Genomic DNA, 21,289 nt, shown 5'->3' with positions numbered 1-21,289 from the left:
GCCTACACAGTCCGTGCTGAGATAATAGTATATCTTAAAATATTTTTCCTGGATACTTGACTACGTAAATCTAGGATAAGGATTCATTACCATCGTTGTTATAAAACGATTAAAAAAAAACTGAACAGCTTAAAAGATAAGTTTAGATGACGCTGTTTTTTAACTTCAAGACCTAGATGGCGTTTGCATCTAGACAAAGCTTAAAAATATTCATATAATTCTAAGAGATTTATATATAGAGTTAAAGTTGACATTTGTAGTATTAATAATTAGTAATTTTTTAGAAATAATATTCTGAAAAAGGCTTAGTTTTGCCTGTGCTATTTTGCCCTAAAATGTCCTTAGTCTTTTGACTGTTGATGTGACGTGCGCCGTTATTGGATTAGCCCCCCCCCCCTCTCTCTCTCTCTCTCTTTCTCTCTACCTCTTTTCACTTTTTCTATATGACTATAGTTGGTCATAGTTAGAAGTGAATTTGAACGATCTACTTTTTTGTATGGTAATAATGTTGACAAATTGGATGGTTGATAATTTTTTGTAATTCGAATGTACCCTTGAATCTTTATATCATTGATTTGGCTTGTTTTTTTGTTTTTTTTGGCTTGGTCATCAGGCCGGTTCAGGTTGCGACCCCTCCCCCCCCCCCCCCCCACACACACATACACTAATTAAATGATTTAGTAAACAATATATAATAAATCTAGTATTTGTTTGCATAAGGATAAATGGAGCGTATTTTTGAAATTTAAATCTTAACAGAAACCCTAAATATAAGAAAAAGTGCCGTTGTAGCTTTTTCTGTTCTAGAAGTTCTCATTCTTCGGTACCTCTCTATTGTTACTGATTTGTCCCTCTTGCGCTGGAATCCTATAACTTTAAAACTACGTAAAATATTAAAAAATAAAATAATACGCTTAACAGTAAGAACGTATGAATACGTTAGCACTAATTTTTATTTAATCTTTTGTTGACTTTTTAGTATGACAGATGAGGTCGTCAGGACCAAGTTTTTGTCGGTGGAAATGTCTATCTTTGATCTCTATGTTTATTAAAGCAAGGGAATTGAATTAAGGGAAAAAAAAGTTTTAAATGAAAGTACTATTATTGCTTGAAACAAACGAGAGTTATCCTGCATGTTAGAGGGGCTGGTGTTTCCTCTACCCTGTCCTCTATGCTAAGGTCTGACTGATTAATTTCATACAAATGGATAAGCTATTTTGAGCATCTTTAATTTAATGAAGCTACCTAATGCTACACCCAGGCTAGGAGGAGGGATTGTCTCTTGGCGTATGATAAATTTATATAAATATAAGTAAAAACGCGCGAAGATAACCCGCACCCATCCCTGTGGGTGGTTGTACAATATATTGACTAAATTATATTAGTTATATTGCAGCAATATGTAATTAATTATATTATACTGACTTAAGATAGCAAATTCTTTTTCTTAGTATTATATTTTGAAAATTAAAAGTATTTGCTTAATTGGTGTCTGTCTTGACTATTAGGTTATTTGGACTGTCATATTTCCGACGGGAATGAATATTAATATTTTGATTTGAACAAAACATCCTGACACGTCGAAGATTTTATTACATGCGGCGATATCTTAGGTCATGTCCTTGAGTCATCCTAGTCAAGTTGATGTTACACTGTACTTGCACTCCTATTTTTTACGGTACGCAGGTTTGGATCTTGGTGTCGCCAGTCTCTAGTCCTGGCACGGGACAGGGTTCAGTGTTGTGACTCTGCAAGCTCAGTCGCCTAGATTGCGGAGGCAATTATGCTTTTAGCCCTGAGCCTTGACCCAGTTGGGTCTGCCACGTCTACAAATTACAATAGCAATGTCATATGCTGTGCGCACAAAACGATTGGCTGTGTGTACCGATTTAAAAAATACAAATAAGAAAGTAATGGTAGCTATTTGAAAGACTGAATCTGTAAATTGTGACAAGGGGTTCAAACCCAATTATTTAAAATAGGGTGTGATACCCTGAAGTCGGGCTGCTAATCACCATCTCAGCAACTAAATTGCCACAAAAACTTTATCATATCTACAAATTTCTTTCTACACCTCTTTCTAAAGAAAAATAAATCTTAATAAGTGTGTTGTTTTTACTAATTATCTAGAAATATCTACTCTTAGCCCCAGGTTAATGACCGAATAATAAAAGGGCCGTCCATGTTAGGGAAAGATGCATTCTAATCAAAACATATTTACAAGTGTAGGCACTATCCGTGGACTGTTGATTTTACCTTACTTTTATCTTATCAATCCAACGCTGGGAGGATGTCGTAAATAAAGATTTAAAGGAAATGGGAACTTCATGGGAGGGTGTAAAGAGGGAGGCCTTGAATAGATTAGGTTGAAGGAAGAGCGTGCGTAGCTGTGTTGGCCTCAGGCGGCTTGGTGCTGCAGTGAGTTATTAGTAGTAGCAGTAGTAGTATAACAATCCAAAGCTGTTGATTTTATCTTACCTGTTTCTTATCACTAACGCGACTTCATACGGGCTCTGCGCTAGAAGTGCATAGCAGGGTGCACTTAGTGCAGTCTAGAGGGAAGAGCTCAGCCAGAAACAATCGCAACTATTTAGACATTTATGAAAAACTCTGTTGCACATCAGTTTTTGGCTACCCTTCTTGATATCTAAATTTAATCCAAATTTTCCCTGTTGAGTGGCCCAAAAGATTATTATAACCTGGGGGAAATACGCTTCTACCTCGCTAAACTTTGACCTTGTAAAATTATAGCCGAGTGTGATTACTATGATTAGATGTTTTTAACACAGTTTATTCATTTTAATTCTCTTCTTTTCTTTTTCAGAAGCCGACGCAAACATACGAGATTATAGTGGGAAAAAACCTCATCAGTATCTACAGCTTAAGAAAGCACCCGTATCATATGACACAGTAAAGAGTAAGTCGTATGCTGATGCACCGTCAAATTTGGTGAAACACCATAGCTTTCTAAATGATATTCGCCAAAGCATGAGAATACCTAACAAAACGCGTAGACCACTCTCAATGGCAATGTAGTTCTGGTGTAGCATACTAAATCCCGTTTGACTCTTTTTTTGTAGTGTAAACATATTGTAGTTGCTTGTGTATTAGATTGGAAATTTCCACCTTAATAATATGGTCACTCACACTGTAAAATTGTCTCCCAGCCTATGAAAACAGATGCTTTGTCTAGAAAATCATTGCTGATAGCTTTATTTTTCCGGTAGTATTTTGCTAGGTTTGCAAGTAAAAAAATGTGTTGATGATTATTTTTTCTTTTCCACTGTCACATTCCTGGAAACCCATTATAGGGTTTATTATAGGGTTTATTAAAGGGTTTATATAGGGTTTATTATAGGGTTTATTAAACCCATTATAGGGTAAACCCATTATCATTATAGTTTATGATATTATCCTTTTACATAGATACAAGTGTACTATTACTAAATGCAAGTCATCGCAGTACCAAACCACTCGAGGCCAACACAGCTGCCTATGCTCCTCCTCCGCCCTCTTCAGTTCAAAGCTTCATTCTTTACTCCCACCAATAAAGTTTGTATTTCCTCAAGCTTTTTTTTTTACGGTCTTCCCTTCCTATTTGAGATTGTCTACGGTTGGGTTGCCAAAAATATGATCTTTCATTCTAGTTTTATTCAAGGTTCACACATAATCAAATTTCTGCAGAATCTTTAAATTACAGCATTGATCAACTTTAGTTGCCTTTGTGTTTACCCATGGTTATCTCTTCCTCAGCTCCTGCTTTTGTTTAGTTTTACTGTTTTAGTTAATCTCGGTTTTACTTTGATTTTTTTTAAATTAATAAATTTCCTTACAAAGCAACTAAAATTTCTTAATTTGCCAACTAATACTGCGAAAAAAAAACATTAATCATTGTTAACCATCTGGTGAAAGGGCAGCAATGAGGGGGTGGGTGGGTACAATCGTTTTCATACATTTGGATAAGAATCTAAAAAAATATCCCTCCCTGGATTTTACGTGATATCTTTAGTTCTACCTTCGTTAAAATGAATCTAAAAAAAAAATCCCCCTCTCTACATTTTGAGAATTGATCCTCCTGATCTGGGAGATACAAAAACGATTATGACTAATAAAAGAAATATTAAGCTATGTTCAGATACAGTGTGAAACTGTCTTTCAGCCTATAAAAACGTTCATGGATAGTGACGTAGCGTCATTGCAGTCATTGTCACAACATAATGAGACAACACATTGTAATAGCGAAAGATTTGAAATCTAATAGGTATCCAATTGATTTGTGTACTAAAAATTTTGTTCGATCCCACTATCTAGGAACCCAGTGTGAAGCAAGTTTTACTTAGGTAAAATATCGACTTTGTCTGGTCCTTTAAAACTATTAAATTCCAAACTGAAGATTTTTTCGTCGGATTGATTAAAATCGTTTGGGTGAGCGATATTTGGGTACTGCCAAACTTAGCTTTGATGGGAACCCAGTGTGAAGCAAGTCTAACTTAGATAATATATGAACTTTGTTTGGACCTTTAAAACTATTAAATTCCAAACTGAAGAGGTTTTTGTCGCATGAATTAAAATCGTTTGGGTGGAGCGATATTTGGCTACTGCCAAACTTAGTTTTGTTAACAACCCAATGTGAAGCAAGTCTAACTTAGATAATATATTAACTTTGTTTGGTCCTTTAAAACTATTAAATTCCAAATTCCGTTTGTCGTTTTCGTCGTTTTTTCGAGCGATATTTGGCTACTGCCAAACTTAGCTTTGATGGGATTCGAGTATGAAGCAAGTTTTACTGAGATAAATATCAAGTTTATCCGGTCCTTTAAAACTCTTAAGTTCCAAACTGAAGATTTTTTTTTGTCGGATTAATTAAAATCGTTTTGGTGGAGCGATGTTTGGCTACTGCCAAACTTGGCTTTGTTGAGAACCCAGTGTGAAGCAAGGCTAACTTGGATAATATATCAACTTTGTTTGGTCCTTTAAAACTGTTAAATTCCAAACTGAAGAGGTTTTCGTCGGATTAATTAAAATGCTTTGGGTGGAGCAATATTTGGCTACTGCCAAACTTAGCTTTGTTAAGAACCCAGTGTGAAGCAAGTTTAACTTAGACAATATATCAACTTTGTTTGGTCCTTTAAAACTATTAAATTCCAAATTCTGTTTGTCGTTTTCGTCGTTTTTTGAGCGATATTTGGCTACTGCCAAACTAATCTTTGTTGAGAACCTAGTGTGAAGCAAGTCTAACTTAGATAATATATCAACTTTGTTTGGTCCTTTAAAACTATTAAATTCCAAACTGAAGAGGTTTTCGTCGGATTAATTTAAATCCTTTGGGTGGAGCGATATTTGGCTACTGCCAAACTTAGCTTTGTTGAGAACCCAGTGTGAAGCAAATCTAACTTAGATAATATATCAGCTTTGTTTGGTCCTTTAAAACTATTAAATTCCAAACTGAAAAGGTTTTCGTCGGATTAATTAAAATCCTTTGGGTGGAGCGATATTTGGCTACTGCCAAACTTAGCTTTGTTCAGAACCCAGTGTGAAGCGAATCTAACTTAGATAATATATCAACTTTGTTTGGTCCTTTAAAACTATTAAATTCCAAACTGACGAGGTTTTCGTCGGATTAATTAAAATCCTTTGGGTGGACCGATATTTGGCTACTGCCAAACTTAGCTTTGTTGAGAACCCAATGTGAAGCAAGTCTAACTTAGATAATATATTAACTTTGTTTGGTCCTTTAAAACTATTAAATTCCAAATTCTGTTTGTCGTTTTCGTCGTTTTTTCTTTGTCGAGAACCCAGTGTGAAGCAAATTTAACTTAGATAATATATCAACTTTGTTTGGTCCTTTAAAACTATTAAATTCCAAACTGAAGACGTTTTTGTCGGATTAATTAAAATCGTTTGGGTGGAGCGATCAACAAACTTAGCTTTGTCGAGAACCCAGTGTGAAGCAAGTCTAACTTAGACAATATATCAACTTTGTTTGGTCCTTTAAAACTATTAAGTTCCAAACTGAAGAGGGTTTCGTCGCATGAATTAAAATCGTTTGGGTGGAGCGATATTTGGCTACTGCCAAACTTAGTTTTGTTGACAACCCAATGTGAAGCAAGTCTAACTTAGATAATATATTAACTTTTTTTGGTCCTTTAAAACTATTAAATTCCAAATTCCGTTTGTCGTTTTCGTCGTTTTTTCGAGCGATATTTGGCTACTGCCAAACTTAGCTTTGATGGGATTCGAGTGTGAAGCAAGTTTTACTGAGATAAATATCAAGTTTATCCGGTCCTTTAAAACTGTTAAGTTCCAAACTGAAGATTTTTTTTTGTCGGATTAGTTAAAATTGTTTTGGTGGAGCGATGTTTGGCTACTGCCAAACTTGGCTTTGTTGAGAACCCAGTGTGAAGCAAGGCTAACTTAGATAATATATCAACTTTGTTAGCGATATTTGGCTACTGCCAAACTTAGCTTTGTTGAGAACCCAGTGTGAAGCAAATCTAACTTAGATAATATATCAGCTTTGTTTGGTCCTTTAAAACTATTAAATTCCAAACTGAAAAGGTTTTCGTCGGATTAATTAAAATCCTTTGGGTGGAGCGATATTTGGCTACTGCCAAACTAAGCTTTGTTGAGAACCCAGTGTGAAGCAAGTCTAACTTAGATAATATATCAACTTTGTTTGGTCCTTTAAAACTATTAAATTCCAAACTGAAGAGGTTTTCGTCGGATTAATTAAAATCCTTTGGGTGGACCGATATTTGGCTACTGCCAAACTTAGCTTTGTTGAGAACCCAATGTGAAGCAAGTCTAACTTAGATAATATATTATATTTGTTTGGTCCTTTAAAACTATTAAATTCCAAATTATGTTTGTCGTTTTCGTCGTTTTTTCTTTGTCGAGAACCCAGTGTGAAGCAAATCTAACTTAGATAATATAACAACTTTGTTTGGTCCTTTAAAACTATTAAATTCCAAACTGAAGACGTTTTTGTCGGATTAATTAAAATCGTTTGGGTGGAGCGATCAACAAACTTAGCTTATATATCAACTTTGTTTGGTCCTTTAAAACTATTAAGTTCCAAACTGAAGAGGGTTTCGTCGCATGAATTAAAATCGTTTGGGTGGAGCGATATTTGGCTACTGCCAAACTTAGTTTTGTTGACAACCCAATGTGAAGCAAGTCTAACTTAGATAATATATTAACTTTTTTTGGTCCTTTAAAACTATTAAATTCCAAATTCCGTTTGTCGTTTTCGTCGTTTTTTCGAGCGATATTTGGCTACTGCCAAACTTAGCTTTGATGGGATTCGAGTGTGAAGCAAGTTTTACTGAGATAAATATCAAGTTTATCCGGTCCTTTAAAACTGTTAAGTTCCAAACTGAAGATTTTTTTTTGTCGGATTAGTTAAAATTGTTTTGGTGGAGCGATGTTTGGCTACTGCCAAACTTGGCTTTGTTGAGAACCCAGTGTGAAGCAAGGCTAACTTAGATAATATATCAACTTTGTTGAGCGATATTTGGCTACTGCCAAACTTAGCTTTTGGTCCTTTAAAACTGTTACATTCCAAACTGAAGAGGTTTTCGTCGGATTAATTAAAATGCTTTGGGTGGAGCAATATTTGGCTACTGCCAAACTTAGCTTTGTTAAGAACCCAGTGTGAAGCAAGTTTAACTTAGACAATATATCAACTTTGTTTGGTCCTTTAAAACTATTAAATTCCAAATTCTGTTTGTCGTTTTCGTCGTTTTTTGAGCGATATTTGGCTACTGCCAAACTAATCTTTGTTGAGAACCTAGTGTGAAGCAAGTCTAACTTAGATAATATATCAACTTTGTTTGGTCCTTTAAAACTATTAAATTCCAAACTGAAGAGGTTTTCGTCGGATTAATTTAAATCCTTTGGGTGGAGCGATATTTGGCTACTGCCAAACTTAGCTTTGTTGAGAACCCAGTGTGAAGCAAATCTAACTTAGATAATATATCAGCTTTGTTTGGTCCTTTATAACTATTAAATTCCAAACTGAAAAGGTTTTCGTCGGATTAATTAAAATCCTTTGGGTGGAGCGATATTTGGCTACTGCCAAACTTAGCTTTGTTGAGAACCCAGTGTGAAGCGAATCTATATCAACTTTGTTTGGTCCTTTAAAACTATTAAATTCCAAACTGACGAGGTTTTCGTCGGATTAATTAAAACCGTTTGGGTGGAGCGATATTTGGCTACTGCCAAACTAAGCTTTGTTGAGAACCCAGTGTGAAGCAAGTCTAACTTAGATAATATATCAACTTTGTTTGGTCCTTTAAAACTATTAAATTCCAAACTGAAGAGGTTTTCGTCGGATTAATTAAAATCCTTTGGGTGGACCGATATTTGGCTACTGCCAAATATTGTTGAGAACCCAATGTGAAGCAAGTCTAACTTAGATAATATATTAACTTTGTTTGGTCCTTTAAAACTATTAAATTCCAAATTCTGTTTGTCGTTTTCTTCGTTTTTTCTTTGTCGAGAACCCAGTGTGAAGCAAATCTAACTTAGATAATATATCAACTTTGTTTGGTCCTTTAAAACTATTAAATTCCAAACTGAAGACGTTTTTGTCGGATTAATTAAAATCGTTTGGGTGGAGCGATCAACAAACTTAGCTTTTTCGAGAACCCAGTGTGAAGCAAGTCTAACTTAGACAATATATCAACTTTGTTTGGTCCTTTAAAACTATTAAGTCCCAAACTGAAGAGGGTTTCGTCGGATTAATTAAAATCCTTTGGGTGGACCGATATTTGGCTACTGCCAAACTTAGCTTTGTTGAGAACCCAGTGTGAAGCAAGTCTAACTTAGATAATATATCAACTTTGTTTGGTCCTTTAAAACTATTAAATTCCAAACTGAAGAGGTTCTCGTCGGATTAATTAAAATCGTTTGGGTGGAGCGAAATTTGGCTACTGCCAAACTTAGCTTTGTTGAGAACCCAGTGTGAAGCAACTCTAACTTAGAAAATATATCAACTTTGTTTGGTCCTTTAAAACTATTAAATTCCAAACTGAAGAGGTTCTCGTCGGACTAATTAAAATTGATTTCTCTTTTCATGATATCAACTTTGTTTGGTGCTTTAAAACTATTAAATTCCAAAGTGAAGATTTTTTCGTCGGATTAATTAAAATTGTTTGGGTAGAGCGATATTTGGCTAATGCCAAGCTTAGCTTTGTTGAGAACCCAGTGTGAAGCAAGTCTAGCTTAGACAATATATCAACTTTGTTTGGTCCTTTAAAACTATTAAATTCCAAACTGAAGAGGCTTTCGTCCTATTGGGTGGAGCGATATTTGGCTACTGGCTAACTTAGCTTTGTTGAGAACCCAGTGTGAAGCAAGTCTAACTTAGATAATATATCAACTTTGTTTGGTGCTTTAAAACTATTAAATTCCAAAGTGAAGATTTTTTCGTCGGATTAATTAAAATTGTTTGGGTAGAGCGATATTTGGCTAATGCCAAGCTTAGCTTTGTTGGGAACCCAGTGTGAAGCAAGTCTAGCTTAGACAATACATCACCTTTGTTTGGTCCTTTAAAACTATTAAATTCCGAACTGAAGAGGCTTTCGTCGGATTGGGTGGAGCGATATTTGGCTACTGGCAAACTTAGCTTTGTTGAGAACCCAGTGTGAAGCAAGTCTAACTTAGATAATGTATCAACTTTGTTTGGTGCTTTAAAACTATTAAATTCCAAAGTGAAGATTGTTTCGTCGGATTAATTAAAATTGTTTGGGTAGAGCGATATTTGGCTAATGCCAAGCTTAGCTTTGTTGAGAACCCAGTGTGAAGCAAGTCCAACTTAGATAAAATATCATCTTTGTCTGGTCCTTTAAAACTGTTCGAGAATTGAATTCCAGATTTGATTTTTTCCATCAGACGAAAAATTTCATCGACTGACGAAGTAACATTACCCCTGTCAGAACCTGTACTAATTTTCAGAAGATACCCAATTTCCCTTATCCTTGAAAATTACTGAGGACTTTAATTCTGAGTTTGAGGTTTACGACGGACCTTTGAATCTTCAAGTAGTGACATTATTTTCACCATTGACGGCTGCACGCAAATCTGTTGTGTTTGACCAATCAACAGATACCTTATCAGTGTTTGCCTGCAAGAACAAATTGTAAATCAACATCGGTCTTCGGTCAGCAATATTTAGAGAAAGCTCCTAAATTAACAGTATTAATAATAACTCAATAATATAATGTAAGTTACATACAAATATTAATCAAAAACACAAAAATAAGCTAATAATTTGAAAAATAATGAAAATATATGAAGAAATGTCAGAAAAAAGGTGTCTCAAAAGTACCTAACAATTGAGTTCGGAAATATAGAATAGCTTTTTGCATTTTTTCGTTGATGAAATAGGGGAATAATTTTTTTTCGGGACCTTGAGACACATACGCAAGTGCGGGAGGGGGCTTAGAACGGTAAATTTACAGCTTAGTCTCGTCACTTTTGATACTTTGAATTTTGTAAGTTATTGGTTAAATTTAAAACCGGACTAGTTTAATCAATAAAAGCTGAAAATGCCATGCATACTTACACACCGTTCAAACCCTTTGGGTGAAGGTTTATAATGAAATATTATAATAAGTTATAATAAAAATATATTTACTATGAGGAGGAAGAGTCAGCGCTTAAGATGTTTCGAGGAAGGGGGTTAACTTTATTTTTAAATACTTCAATATATTTTTTTTTAATTGCTCCCATCAGACTCTTGTATTACCCTCCAGACTAATAATACGACTAAATCTGGAGTGTTGTGTCGCCCCTTCTCTACTCAACAGGGGCCTTGGTTGCATTCTTCCAATGGAAAATGATTTTTTGCTATTTCCCTGTAAATTGTTGAAGAGATAATGTAGTTTTTTTCATGTTCTAATCTAGCAGAATCGAAAGTGCTTATTAATTGCATGATATTGTGATTGTGATTAAAAGTGCATGATATTTATTAATTCGGCTGCGATAATACTAAAAGCAGTATGTGATATTTTTGCTAAAGCTTTAAGCCATTATTATTGAACTCATTAAAACCAATCGATTTGTTGAATCTGTTCTCTTCTATTGATTGGTTTAATCGGTATCATCTTTGGTCTCAAGATACTCGAATTTCATAACCACATAATCACATGCAAAAGCCATTGTTAATGACCCCTACGCCTTCCAAAAAAGAAAAAAAAACTTCTTTTTATGAAAATTTGGGGGTTAAAAGAGGTAAATTTGGGGGTTAAAACCCGAAATTATGTTTTCTTTTGTTTTTCTTCTGTCTTAGTCTATAAAATTGAAATTTTGTAACATAGTACTTATCGAATTACCGTAGCCGAACTTGTTTTTGAGTGTTCAGATGATTAACTTAATCTTGCTTTGCTTTTCCTTTTTGCTAAATTTGCCCTTTCTCTTGCTATATATATTGAATTTGAATTTTTTTGTATATAACATGAGTGGTAATACGAATCAGGTGTCTGTTTCATTCTTGTTGAAGATTTTTATTCTTTTGTAAGTATTTCAATGTTATTTCTCGTGATACTCTGTTTTATTTTTCTCGATTTCATTGTGCCTCGTTTTTATTCTATTTTCTTCTCTATTAATGTTAAACTTTTTCTTATTTATTTAGCCTCTCCCCTTTTTTAAAAGTTGATACAAATTCCTTTTATTAGTTGATTTCAACAAGTTCTTAGAGACGACACTTCAGCCAGTAACGGTTAAAGGCAAATTTTAGAATTGAGTCTAATTCCTACGTTTGTTACCCTACATTTCTTTCTATTTCCTTTGTCTATAACTTATTCCTATTTCCTTCTATTTACTTTTTTTAATACTTTTTTCTATTTGCTTTATGTCTATTGCTAAGTATTTCAGTCTTTGACGATCAAACGAGAGAAGAGAAATTTAACAAAATAACAATTTCGGGATCGAGTCTAGTTCCTTCATCTACTACTTTCTAATCGTATCTATTTGCTTCGATCTATTATCCACTCTACTTCCTTTTATTGATATTTCAGTCTTTGACGATCATATGAGAGAAGGGAAGTTTAACAAAATAACAATTTCGGGATCGAGTCTAGTTCTTTCATCTACTACCTTCTAATTGTATCTTTTTGCTTCGATCTATTATCCACTCTACTTCCTTTTATTGATATTTCAGTCTTTGACGATCATATGAGAGAAGGGAAGTTTAACAAAATAACAATTTCGGGATCGAGTCTAGTTCCTTCATCTACTACTTTCTAATCGTATCTATTCGCTTCGATCTATTATCCACTCTACTTCCTTTTATTGATATTTCAGTCTTTGACGATCATATGAGAGAAGGGAAGTTTAACAAAATAACAATATCGGGATCGAGTCTAGTTCTTTCATCTACTACTTTCTAATTGTATCTTTTTGCTTTGTTCTATTATCCACTCTACTTCCTTTTATTGATATTTCAGTCTTTGACGATCATATGAGAGAAGGGAAGTTTAACAAAATAACAATTTCGGGATCGAGTCTAGTTCTTTCATCTACTACTTTCTAATTGTATCTATTTGCTTCGATGTATTGTCCACTCTACTTCCTTTTATTGATATTTCAGTCTTTGACTATCATATGAGAGAAGAGATTTTTAACAAAATAACAATTTCGGGATCGAGTCTAGTTCCTTCATCTACTACTTTCTAATTGTATCTTTTTGCTTCGATCTATTATCCACTCTACTTCCTTTTATTGATATTTCAGTCGATGACGATAATACGAGAGAAGAGAATTTCAACAAAATGACAATTTCGGGATCGAGTCTAGTTCCTTCATCTACTATTTTCTAATTGTATCTATTTGCTTTGATCTATTATCCACTCTACTTCCTTTTATTGATATTTCAGTCTTTGACGATAAAATGAGAGAAGGGAAGTTAAACAAAATAACAATTTCGGGATCGAGTCTAGTTCCTTCATCTATTATTTTCTAATTGTATCTATTTGCTTCGATCTATTATCCACTCTATTTCCTTTTACTGATATTTCAGTCGATGACGATAATACGAAAGAAGAGGATTTTAACAAAATAACAATCTTTGATCGAGTCTAGATCCTTCATCTACTACTGTCTAATTGTATCTATTTGCTTCAGTCTACTATCCACTCTACTTACTTTTATTGATATTTCAGTCTTTGACGATCATATGAGAGAAGGGAAGTGTAACAAAGTAACAATTTCGGGATGGAGCCTAGTTCCTTCATCTACTAATTTCTAATTGTATCTATTTGCCTCGATCTATTATCCACTCTACTTCCTTTTATTGATATTTCAGTCAATGACGATAATACGAGAGAAGAGAATTTTAACAAAATAACAATTTGGGATCGAGTCTAGTTCCTTCATCTACTACTTTCTAATTGTATATATTTGATTCGATCTATTATCCACTCTACTTCCTTTTATTGATATTTCAGTCTTTGACGATCATATGAGAGAAGGGAAGTTTAACAAAATAACAATATCGGGATCGAGTCTAGTTCTTTCATATACTACTTTCTAATTGTATCTTTTTGCTTTGTTCTATTATCCACTCTACTTCCTTTTATTGATATTTCAGTCTTTGACGATCATATGAGAGAAGGGAAATTTAACAAAATAACAATTTCGGGATCGAGTCTAGTTCTTTCATCTACTACTTTCTAATTGTATCTATTTGCTTCGATGTATTGTCCACTCTACTTCCTTTTATTGATATTTCAGTCTTTGACTATCATATGAGAGAAGAGATTTTTAACAAAATAATAATTTCGGGATCGAGTCTAGTTCCTTCATCTACTACTTTCTAATTGTATCTTTTTGCTTAGATCTATTATCCACTCTACATCCTTTTATTGATATTTCAGTCGATGACGATAATACGAGAGAAGAGCATTTTAACCAAATGACAATTTCGGGATCGAGTCTAGTTCCTTCATCTACTATTTTCTAATTGTATCTATTTGCTTTGATCTATTATCCACTCTACTTCCTTTTATTGATATTTCAGTCTTTGATGATCATATGAGAGAAGAGAATTTTAACAAAATAACAATTTGGGATCGAGTCTAGTTCCTTCATCTACTACTTTCTAATTGTATATATTTGATTCGATCTATTATCCACTCTACTTCCTTTTATTGATAGTTCAGTCTTTGACGATCATATGGGAGAAGGGAAGTTTAACAAAATAACAATTTCGGGGTCGAGTCTAGTTCCTTCATCTACTAATTTCTATATGTATATATTTGCTTCGATCTATTACCCACTCTACTTCCTTTTATTGATATTTCAGTCTATGACGATAATACGAGAGAAGAGAAATTAAGCAAAATAACAATTTGGGATCGAGGCTAGTTCCTTCATCTACTAGTTTCTAATTGCATCTATTTGCTTTAATCTAATATCCACAGTACTTCCTTTTATTGCTATTTCAGTCTATTTCGATCGTACGCGTGGAAAGGGGAGTTATTTCATTAAACCCCTTTACCGAGCTGGATAACTTAGCCTTACATTATTTTCAATTATCTGGAACTCCCTTTAATTTATAGTTGAAGCCGTTTCTTTTGCCTTCAAACGATGGGAATTATAGTTCGCCATATGCTTTACCCTAAAAAAAAACTAAAAAAATTATTGCATTTTAATGCGTTCAGATTACCTGCAAACTCAAATGTATTTAAATACATCCTCAATGATAGGGGATTAAATAATTTTCCATTGGGGTTCTGAAGCACCTTAAAAAAATATACTTATTTTTATTCTTGCTTCTAATTTTCATTAGAAAAAACTTGACAAGTTATTGACTGAAATTAGTTACATTAATCATCAGGAAGGACTCTTCTATCAACTTTTGTTGTTTTTTCATAAGTGAAAAATTCTAGTTTTTCCTTTGTTTTTCTTAAAAGGCCAACAAAATTGAAGTTTAGTTGTATGTTATTTGTTATTAGCATATTGCAATATATTTTTTGGACTAACTTACTTTAATAAATGTTTGTATCTTGCATGTACTCTTTGCTTTTGATTTGGGTCTAGCTTTGGAATGGTTACAGTCTGTTAGGTGAGTTTTCCTCCTTTTTTATATACATTCATTTAACTTGCTATTTTCTACTTGGTGAAGAATTCTGTATTGAGGAAATACCTACTTTCCTTATTCGTGGAAAGACGTTGCTTTTCTATTTTTTTTTTCTATTATGTCTATCATTCTGTCTTTTTCTGCTTTTCTATAATGTCTAAAGAAATTACTTTTCTATTCTTTTTTTTCAGTTCCTATATGCGATTCTATTTTCTACTTTTTTATTTTGGAAATTCTGTTTTCTGCTATTCTATTTTCTTCTTAATCGTGAAGAGACAGCTCATTTTCAAAAGAAACTTCTGTTTTAACTTTCTCAGACTAAAAAAGTTGAGTTATATACTTTTAGTTCAAGCACCATCTACTATGAAAACAGTCATTCTGAGACCCAAATTTTGACAATTGTTGAACTGAACTAAAGTAATTATCTTCACATCCCTAAGAGGGGGAGGACATATGTTGGATATTAATATTGAACTTTTTTTATCAAGAGAGTAGGAATAATAACTGAAAGAGCTTCTTTTAAAATACTTCTTCCATGAAAATGCTCCCTTTCTGAAAATGTGAGATATATGGCAATAAATCCAGTTATGAAAAAAATTAAGTTAGGTTCTTATGAATTCTCGTTCTATATATAAACTATCGGAGCTAATTTTAAAGCAAACGTCAAATCAAGATGTCATTACGGTGTAACGAATAAAAGCAGTGGAATATTAAGAATATTTAAATATTTTAAATCTTTTATACCGACTAAATAGGTTAGGTTTTTAGATTGATTTTTTTTTTTCGCTTAAATTTAGTGATTGTTGGACGATTTGTGTTCGGATTTTGATTTTTCAGCTCAATGGCAACTATGCGGGCAGGCTCATCGAATATATTCAGCTTAGACCAAGGCCCAATCAAGGCGCATCACTTGATTTGCCAGAAGAAACTTGACATATAAAATATTGTCTGTTGACGAATGTAGTTTCTTGTCCTTACACTTTGCCTCCATAAGAATATTCAGGTGTTAGAAGGTGAAAATAAAACAAGTATTCTAAACACCTACTGATGGGGTGACCGTGTTTTATTTGGTTGTGGCGAAAATTCTTGGAAAAGTTCGTCTATGTGGGGACACAACTTTCAAATTTAGACTTACATTTAAAAAGTTTGACCTCACCCTAATTCGTTTAAAGCCTACATGTCCCAGCAATTGTGCTGTATGCCAATCCAGCTGAGACGTAAAAAAAAAGTCAGGATGTCTTCCAATGTGAAAGATCATAAAAAAAATAATCAAAGGAAGTGAGAACTTCATCGGAGGGAGTAAAGAGTAAAGCTCTGAGTAGTGTGAGGTGGAGGAGCGTGTGTAGGTGTGTTGGCTTTAGGTGGATTTTCTCGTGATGTGGCTCAACACCTTAAATTGATAATCTGCCTGACGAATATAAGACCCTTTTTATTGTTATTACTTTTTTTATGTTTTTGTAAAAATGGTACCCAATAGCACGTAATTTTAATCTCAGTAATTTACACAAGCAGAATAATTCATAACCGGTACTCTCAGTCTAGAAGCCTTTGTGTGCTACACAAATTTTCACTCTTATTTTGGTATGTCTATTATTCTTCTCCCGTATCTTCATGTTTTGTTTGTCATATCCTAATAGCTATTTCAAATATTTATCTGTTCAGTCTAAAGCTGTCCAAAAAATTTATTTTTTCTTACTTTTCTAGGACTAAATGAAAGGCGAATGCTGCACGAAGGTAAGCTTTTAGCAATGTAATATTTAGCAATATAGTATTATATCTATAATATTTAATATCATAAAAGTTTATGACAAAACAAAAAAATCATTAATAAAAAAAGAGAAAAAGAGGATAATTACAGTCAGTGATAAATCGAAGGTAACTATGTAAATATTATTCAGCACCATCCTCAGAGGTGAATAATAAAAAACACAGATTAAAGTCCAAAGGATAATATAAAAATCAAACCGTAAAACAAACACTGAAACTAAAATAAGAAGACTCTTTCCAAGTATTCAATACTAAGGACGGTCAAGTGGAGGTCTCGACCGAAATATTTGCATTGTTCCCTTCGACTTTTCGCTGGTCATTATTATCCTCGTTTCTCTTTTTACATTTTTTTGTTTTGTTTTGTCATGATTAGTCATTGTGGTCTCAGAATTTATTTACATAATGTTTATAATATTTAAAAATCTTGTAAGTCAATTTTTAATGAAAAAGACCTCTTTACGCAATTATGGATTTTTTGGTAGTAGCAGTCGCCAAAATTAAAAAAAAGACACACGACTGAAAAATCAGCAAAAATAAGTGAAAAACATGTGGCATGAAACAAATTAAAAGGATATAAATTTCTTTTAAAGGGGTGGATTGGGAATCAACGAATTGATAATGTTTGGATTTTTACGGACCATAAGCGTTGCAAATTTGACTTATTAGTTTTTCTTTTTATTTTCACTTAGCAACGTGGCAATGCTGACGAACATATAATACTGCCCCGAAGACCTCATAATTATGAAACAACTAAAAATCTCCAAAAGTTGCGGATTTTGTTTTTAAACGTTTTTGTTTTGATGTCCTTGACACTTTAAAGACAAACTATGACTTACTTTTACTTTTTCTCGAAAAAATATCTAAATCTGTGATGTGCTACATTTTAATTGACAACTTACACTGCTTTTCCATAACTGAAACGAAGTACTAAAAACAGAAGAGGAAAACATAAATGGCACTTATAAGTGGTACAATCGAAACATTCGATCTAGCTTTTTCTTTCTTTTTTCTTTTTTTTAAGGTCTGTTACCTTGACAAAACTAACTTTTTGTGTTTATGTTTTTATATTTTGTTTCTGTGAAAAACAAAAATACAAAAAAAAAAAAAAATCAAAACCTAAATTCTGATGTTAAATTTAGTCCAAAACTGTTTTAAAATGCCTTGAAAATCGTTGCTGATTGGTCATGATATAGGTTTGAACTAAGGCTCCTATTGAAGTTTATCTCTGATTATAAATTCTAAGTCAGGTTAATATGTAATTCTAATTTTGAATTTTGTATTTCTACCAAAGGTTTGTACTTAAGCTTAATTAATCAAAACAATAATAATATAATTGTATCAAACTGTTCATGATTATTGACGGTAAATAAGGAGGGACCTTTGTCAATAGAAACCAAAATTCTAAAAACGGAGGTATGATAATAATATATGAGCATAGAATCTGCCAGATTCTTTATGTATTTTAAATTTGAATTTTTTTTTTACGTTTGCTACTTTTTTTTGTTTGCATGGTGAGTATAAAACCCTTGGACTGCATCTGCTTATGAAAAAAGTGTCATCTGTGAGTTTCGAACCCTAATCCTTTCAGTAGATTATCCAGCCGTTTTTTGACCTGGCAATGTGTAACCTTCAAATTCAAACAGTTCGTGTTGAAGTGATTCGTTGTATATCCTATGCGTAGGAACTTAAAAAACTGAAATTTCTCGTTACCACAAACTGGGTTTCGTTACAACTTGATTTGGGAAGTTAAATTCATATGTAGTTTTTTTTTTTTCTCTTGGGCTAAGATTAAATAATGAATCTTTCTGATTGGCTAGCAAGGCTCTCATTTACTTACTTATAGTTGAACCAGGACACAAGCTATGTAGCTCTTCCTGTATAGAAGGTTGTGGACGATCTGATTCCATTAGGTATGGTCAAGGATCAAAGGGGCAAATATTTCAATCCAGGAAGGGTCCCATCGGTGGTCGCGTCGTTTGAACCCACCAATGGGTTTGAAGTCAGATTTAATGGTGTTCATCTGAGATTTTGACTGGCCTTCAGGTCCATTTTATGGTTTGGGAGTGGGTTACTCCTACTTTCACCAGAAACAAAGAAGTTTTCAGACCTATGTAAACCTTTTACTACTCCTTAAGGTGATGTCAAGGTTTAAATTGATAAGCATCTAATATTGGTATGCGTGTACAGGTAAGGGTGTAGCCGAATCTTTCAGAACTAAGGATTCACGTGGTAGGAGATAGAAGAAGAGTCTCTTTTCTATAAACTATTCATTTATTCTACAAAGTCTGTATACATGGTTTGAAAACAAACACAAGAGAAGAATTTTACAGAATTACTTTAAGAGTACTGTACTTTCAGTACTTTAAAACCCATATATAATGGTTCTTAGAAACACTTTCTACTTTCTCGTTATAAACCTACTTTTGCTGATTCCCATTTCCATAAGACAAGGCATCATAATTTCCACGAACCCGCGTCCCACTTAGAATTCTAGAATCCCATCTTGATTACAAGATAAAACTGACTAACATTGCATTCAAATTAGGCGGCATGTTATTATTATTTAAGAATTAACGACGCTTCTTGACTACTAAGGTCCTTGCGTCGGCCCTGCAGTGCATTACTGCAGCATGATTCGATCTCTGGGTCCCGTATTACCAAGCCAAGGTCAAATCCACTGCGCCACCACAGGACAATGAACATTGACAAATTGAATTTCCCTGCGGCACGTGGATTCGAACCAATCAGGCGGCATGTTTCTCGCTCTAAGACATACATTTAAAAGTTTACGCTTGCAACAGAGATAGCTGAACCGGGAGAGATGGCAGCAGTGAATGATGGTTTCAAGGTCAAACTCATGTCCCTAACGTTGTTTTATTATTTGTTCGAGACTCGGTCACGTAGATTTAGTCCGAGTATATGCCTTATGCACCTGCAGTTGAATGAATTTGATCCTGAGTTTCGGATTTTTTTATTAGCCATGTTTTGCATCTGTATAGGAGAAGGGAGCGAGCAAAGGATTCTTACACTCGACTTTTAGTTAATGCTAACCTGCCTCCTTTTTCATAAGGAACCATTTATGGCGATCTTTGCGAGTTTATAGCGTGTTTCATGAGTTATATTGCACGCTGGCCCATCATTCTTCCAGAGCCAGGATGCCGAACCGATTAGGAAGCTCTAGGGCGAACTGTTCCAGGATTTGCTTGTCTTCAAGGTGTCTTACATCTTATCTTGAGGAGGGATAACTTTTTGTCGCATCTTTGTCAGCTTATCATAGAACTCATGTTTTGCGGATTCTTCATATATTTTCTTAGGAGCATATGTAAAACTAACAGTGATGTTGAATAACGGGCTGTTAAAATGGGCCATACCCAGTCGCGATGAGATAGATTGATGTTTTAGGAGGCTAATTCGGGCTTCGTTATTCAGGAGTAGTACTAAGCCAGTCTGAACCGAACAATCATTTGGACCGGAATTAAAGAACTGAAAAGGGCCCTGTCCATCAGGACTAAAGGCAAGTTTGTTTTTGAGGATTTCCTTCATTCTTGATTTATATATGCTAAGCATGTCCGTGTTGTAGCGTTTAGATTCCCCAGCAATAAATATTCTTGTTCTCAAACGTTTCATTGAGCAGGCATTCGAGCAGCCGACACTGAGGGGTTGTCGTCGATTAAATAGCAGCTGGCTCGCTGACTTTTTACTGGGTCACCGGAACCTCAGGAGCATCACTTGCCGTAGATTTATGATGTTCATTACTATTGTTTGTCATTTCTACACGATTCGTGTAAATATTTTTAACCGTCTGGTTCCTAATCCCAGACGACACCCCTTTGTGCATGTTAGCCAGCATATGTAAAAGGATGGACTGTAAGAGCTGTCGCCACCCTTCTGTCATGGCGAGACCTTGCAGCTGGATTTCTCGTTGAAGGGCTAGAGACTGAGGCATAACCTAGGTCTGATTCAAGAGTTTCTCAGGAGAGAAAAATGATACCATTTATCCCACCCTAGTGTCAAGTTAGAAGGGAGCCTGAATACATCAAATCTCAACGAGTCTGGCTTATATCTAATATCCTGATATCCCAATATATCTCCAACATATATCTAATATCCCAATACGTTATTAAGAAATACAACGTTTGTTATTTATTATTTATTTATTGTTTAATAAAATATTTCTTGTTTTAAAAAGACAAGAAATGTATAAATGAATACCAAGATCCATGGTAATTTACACAAAAAATAACAAATACTCCAACTTAGTCTCCCCCGTAGCGCTCTATGGCCAGGAAAAAACAGGGGAGAAACAAAACGAAAAAATAGACAAATACTTCTGTAAAACATTTTTTAAATAGTATTTCACATCACAAACCCAAACCATATCCCCTTCCCCAAAAAAATAAAATACAAGCTAGACAAGGAAATAGTACATGATTCCACGCA

At 34.1% G+C, this 21,289-nt stretch overlaps 1 protein-coding gene across 1 annotated transcript in view; it reads left to right on the top strand.

Moving 5' to 3' along the window:
* LOC136036415 (uncharacterized) overlaps positions 1–21,289 on the top strand; it is a 77,592-nt gene that overhangs the window by 41,451 nt on the left and 14,852 nt on the right. Inside the window, exons 3-4 of the mRNA XM_065718632.1 lie at positions 2,825–2,917; positions 16,787–16,816. Coding sequence (XP_065574704.1) covers positions 16,804–16,816 — 13 coding nt within the window. The 5' untranslated portion in view covers positions 2,825–2,917; positions 16,787–16,803. The remainder of the gene's footprint in view (positions 1–2,824; positions 2,918–16,786; positions 16,817–21,289) is intronic.

The sequence above is a fragment of the Artemia franciscana genome, chromosome 15, assembly GCF_032884065.1.
Source record: "Artemia franciscana chromosome 15, ASM3288406v1, whole genome shotgun sequence".
Classification (NCBI taxonomy): Eukaryota; Metazoa; Arthropoda; class Branchiopoda; order Anostraca; family Artemiidae; genus Artemia; species Artemia franciscana.
Note: the sequence above shows the minus strand (reverse complement) of the source record. Positions and strands in the feature narration are given on the sequence as shown.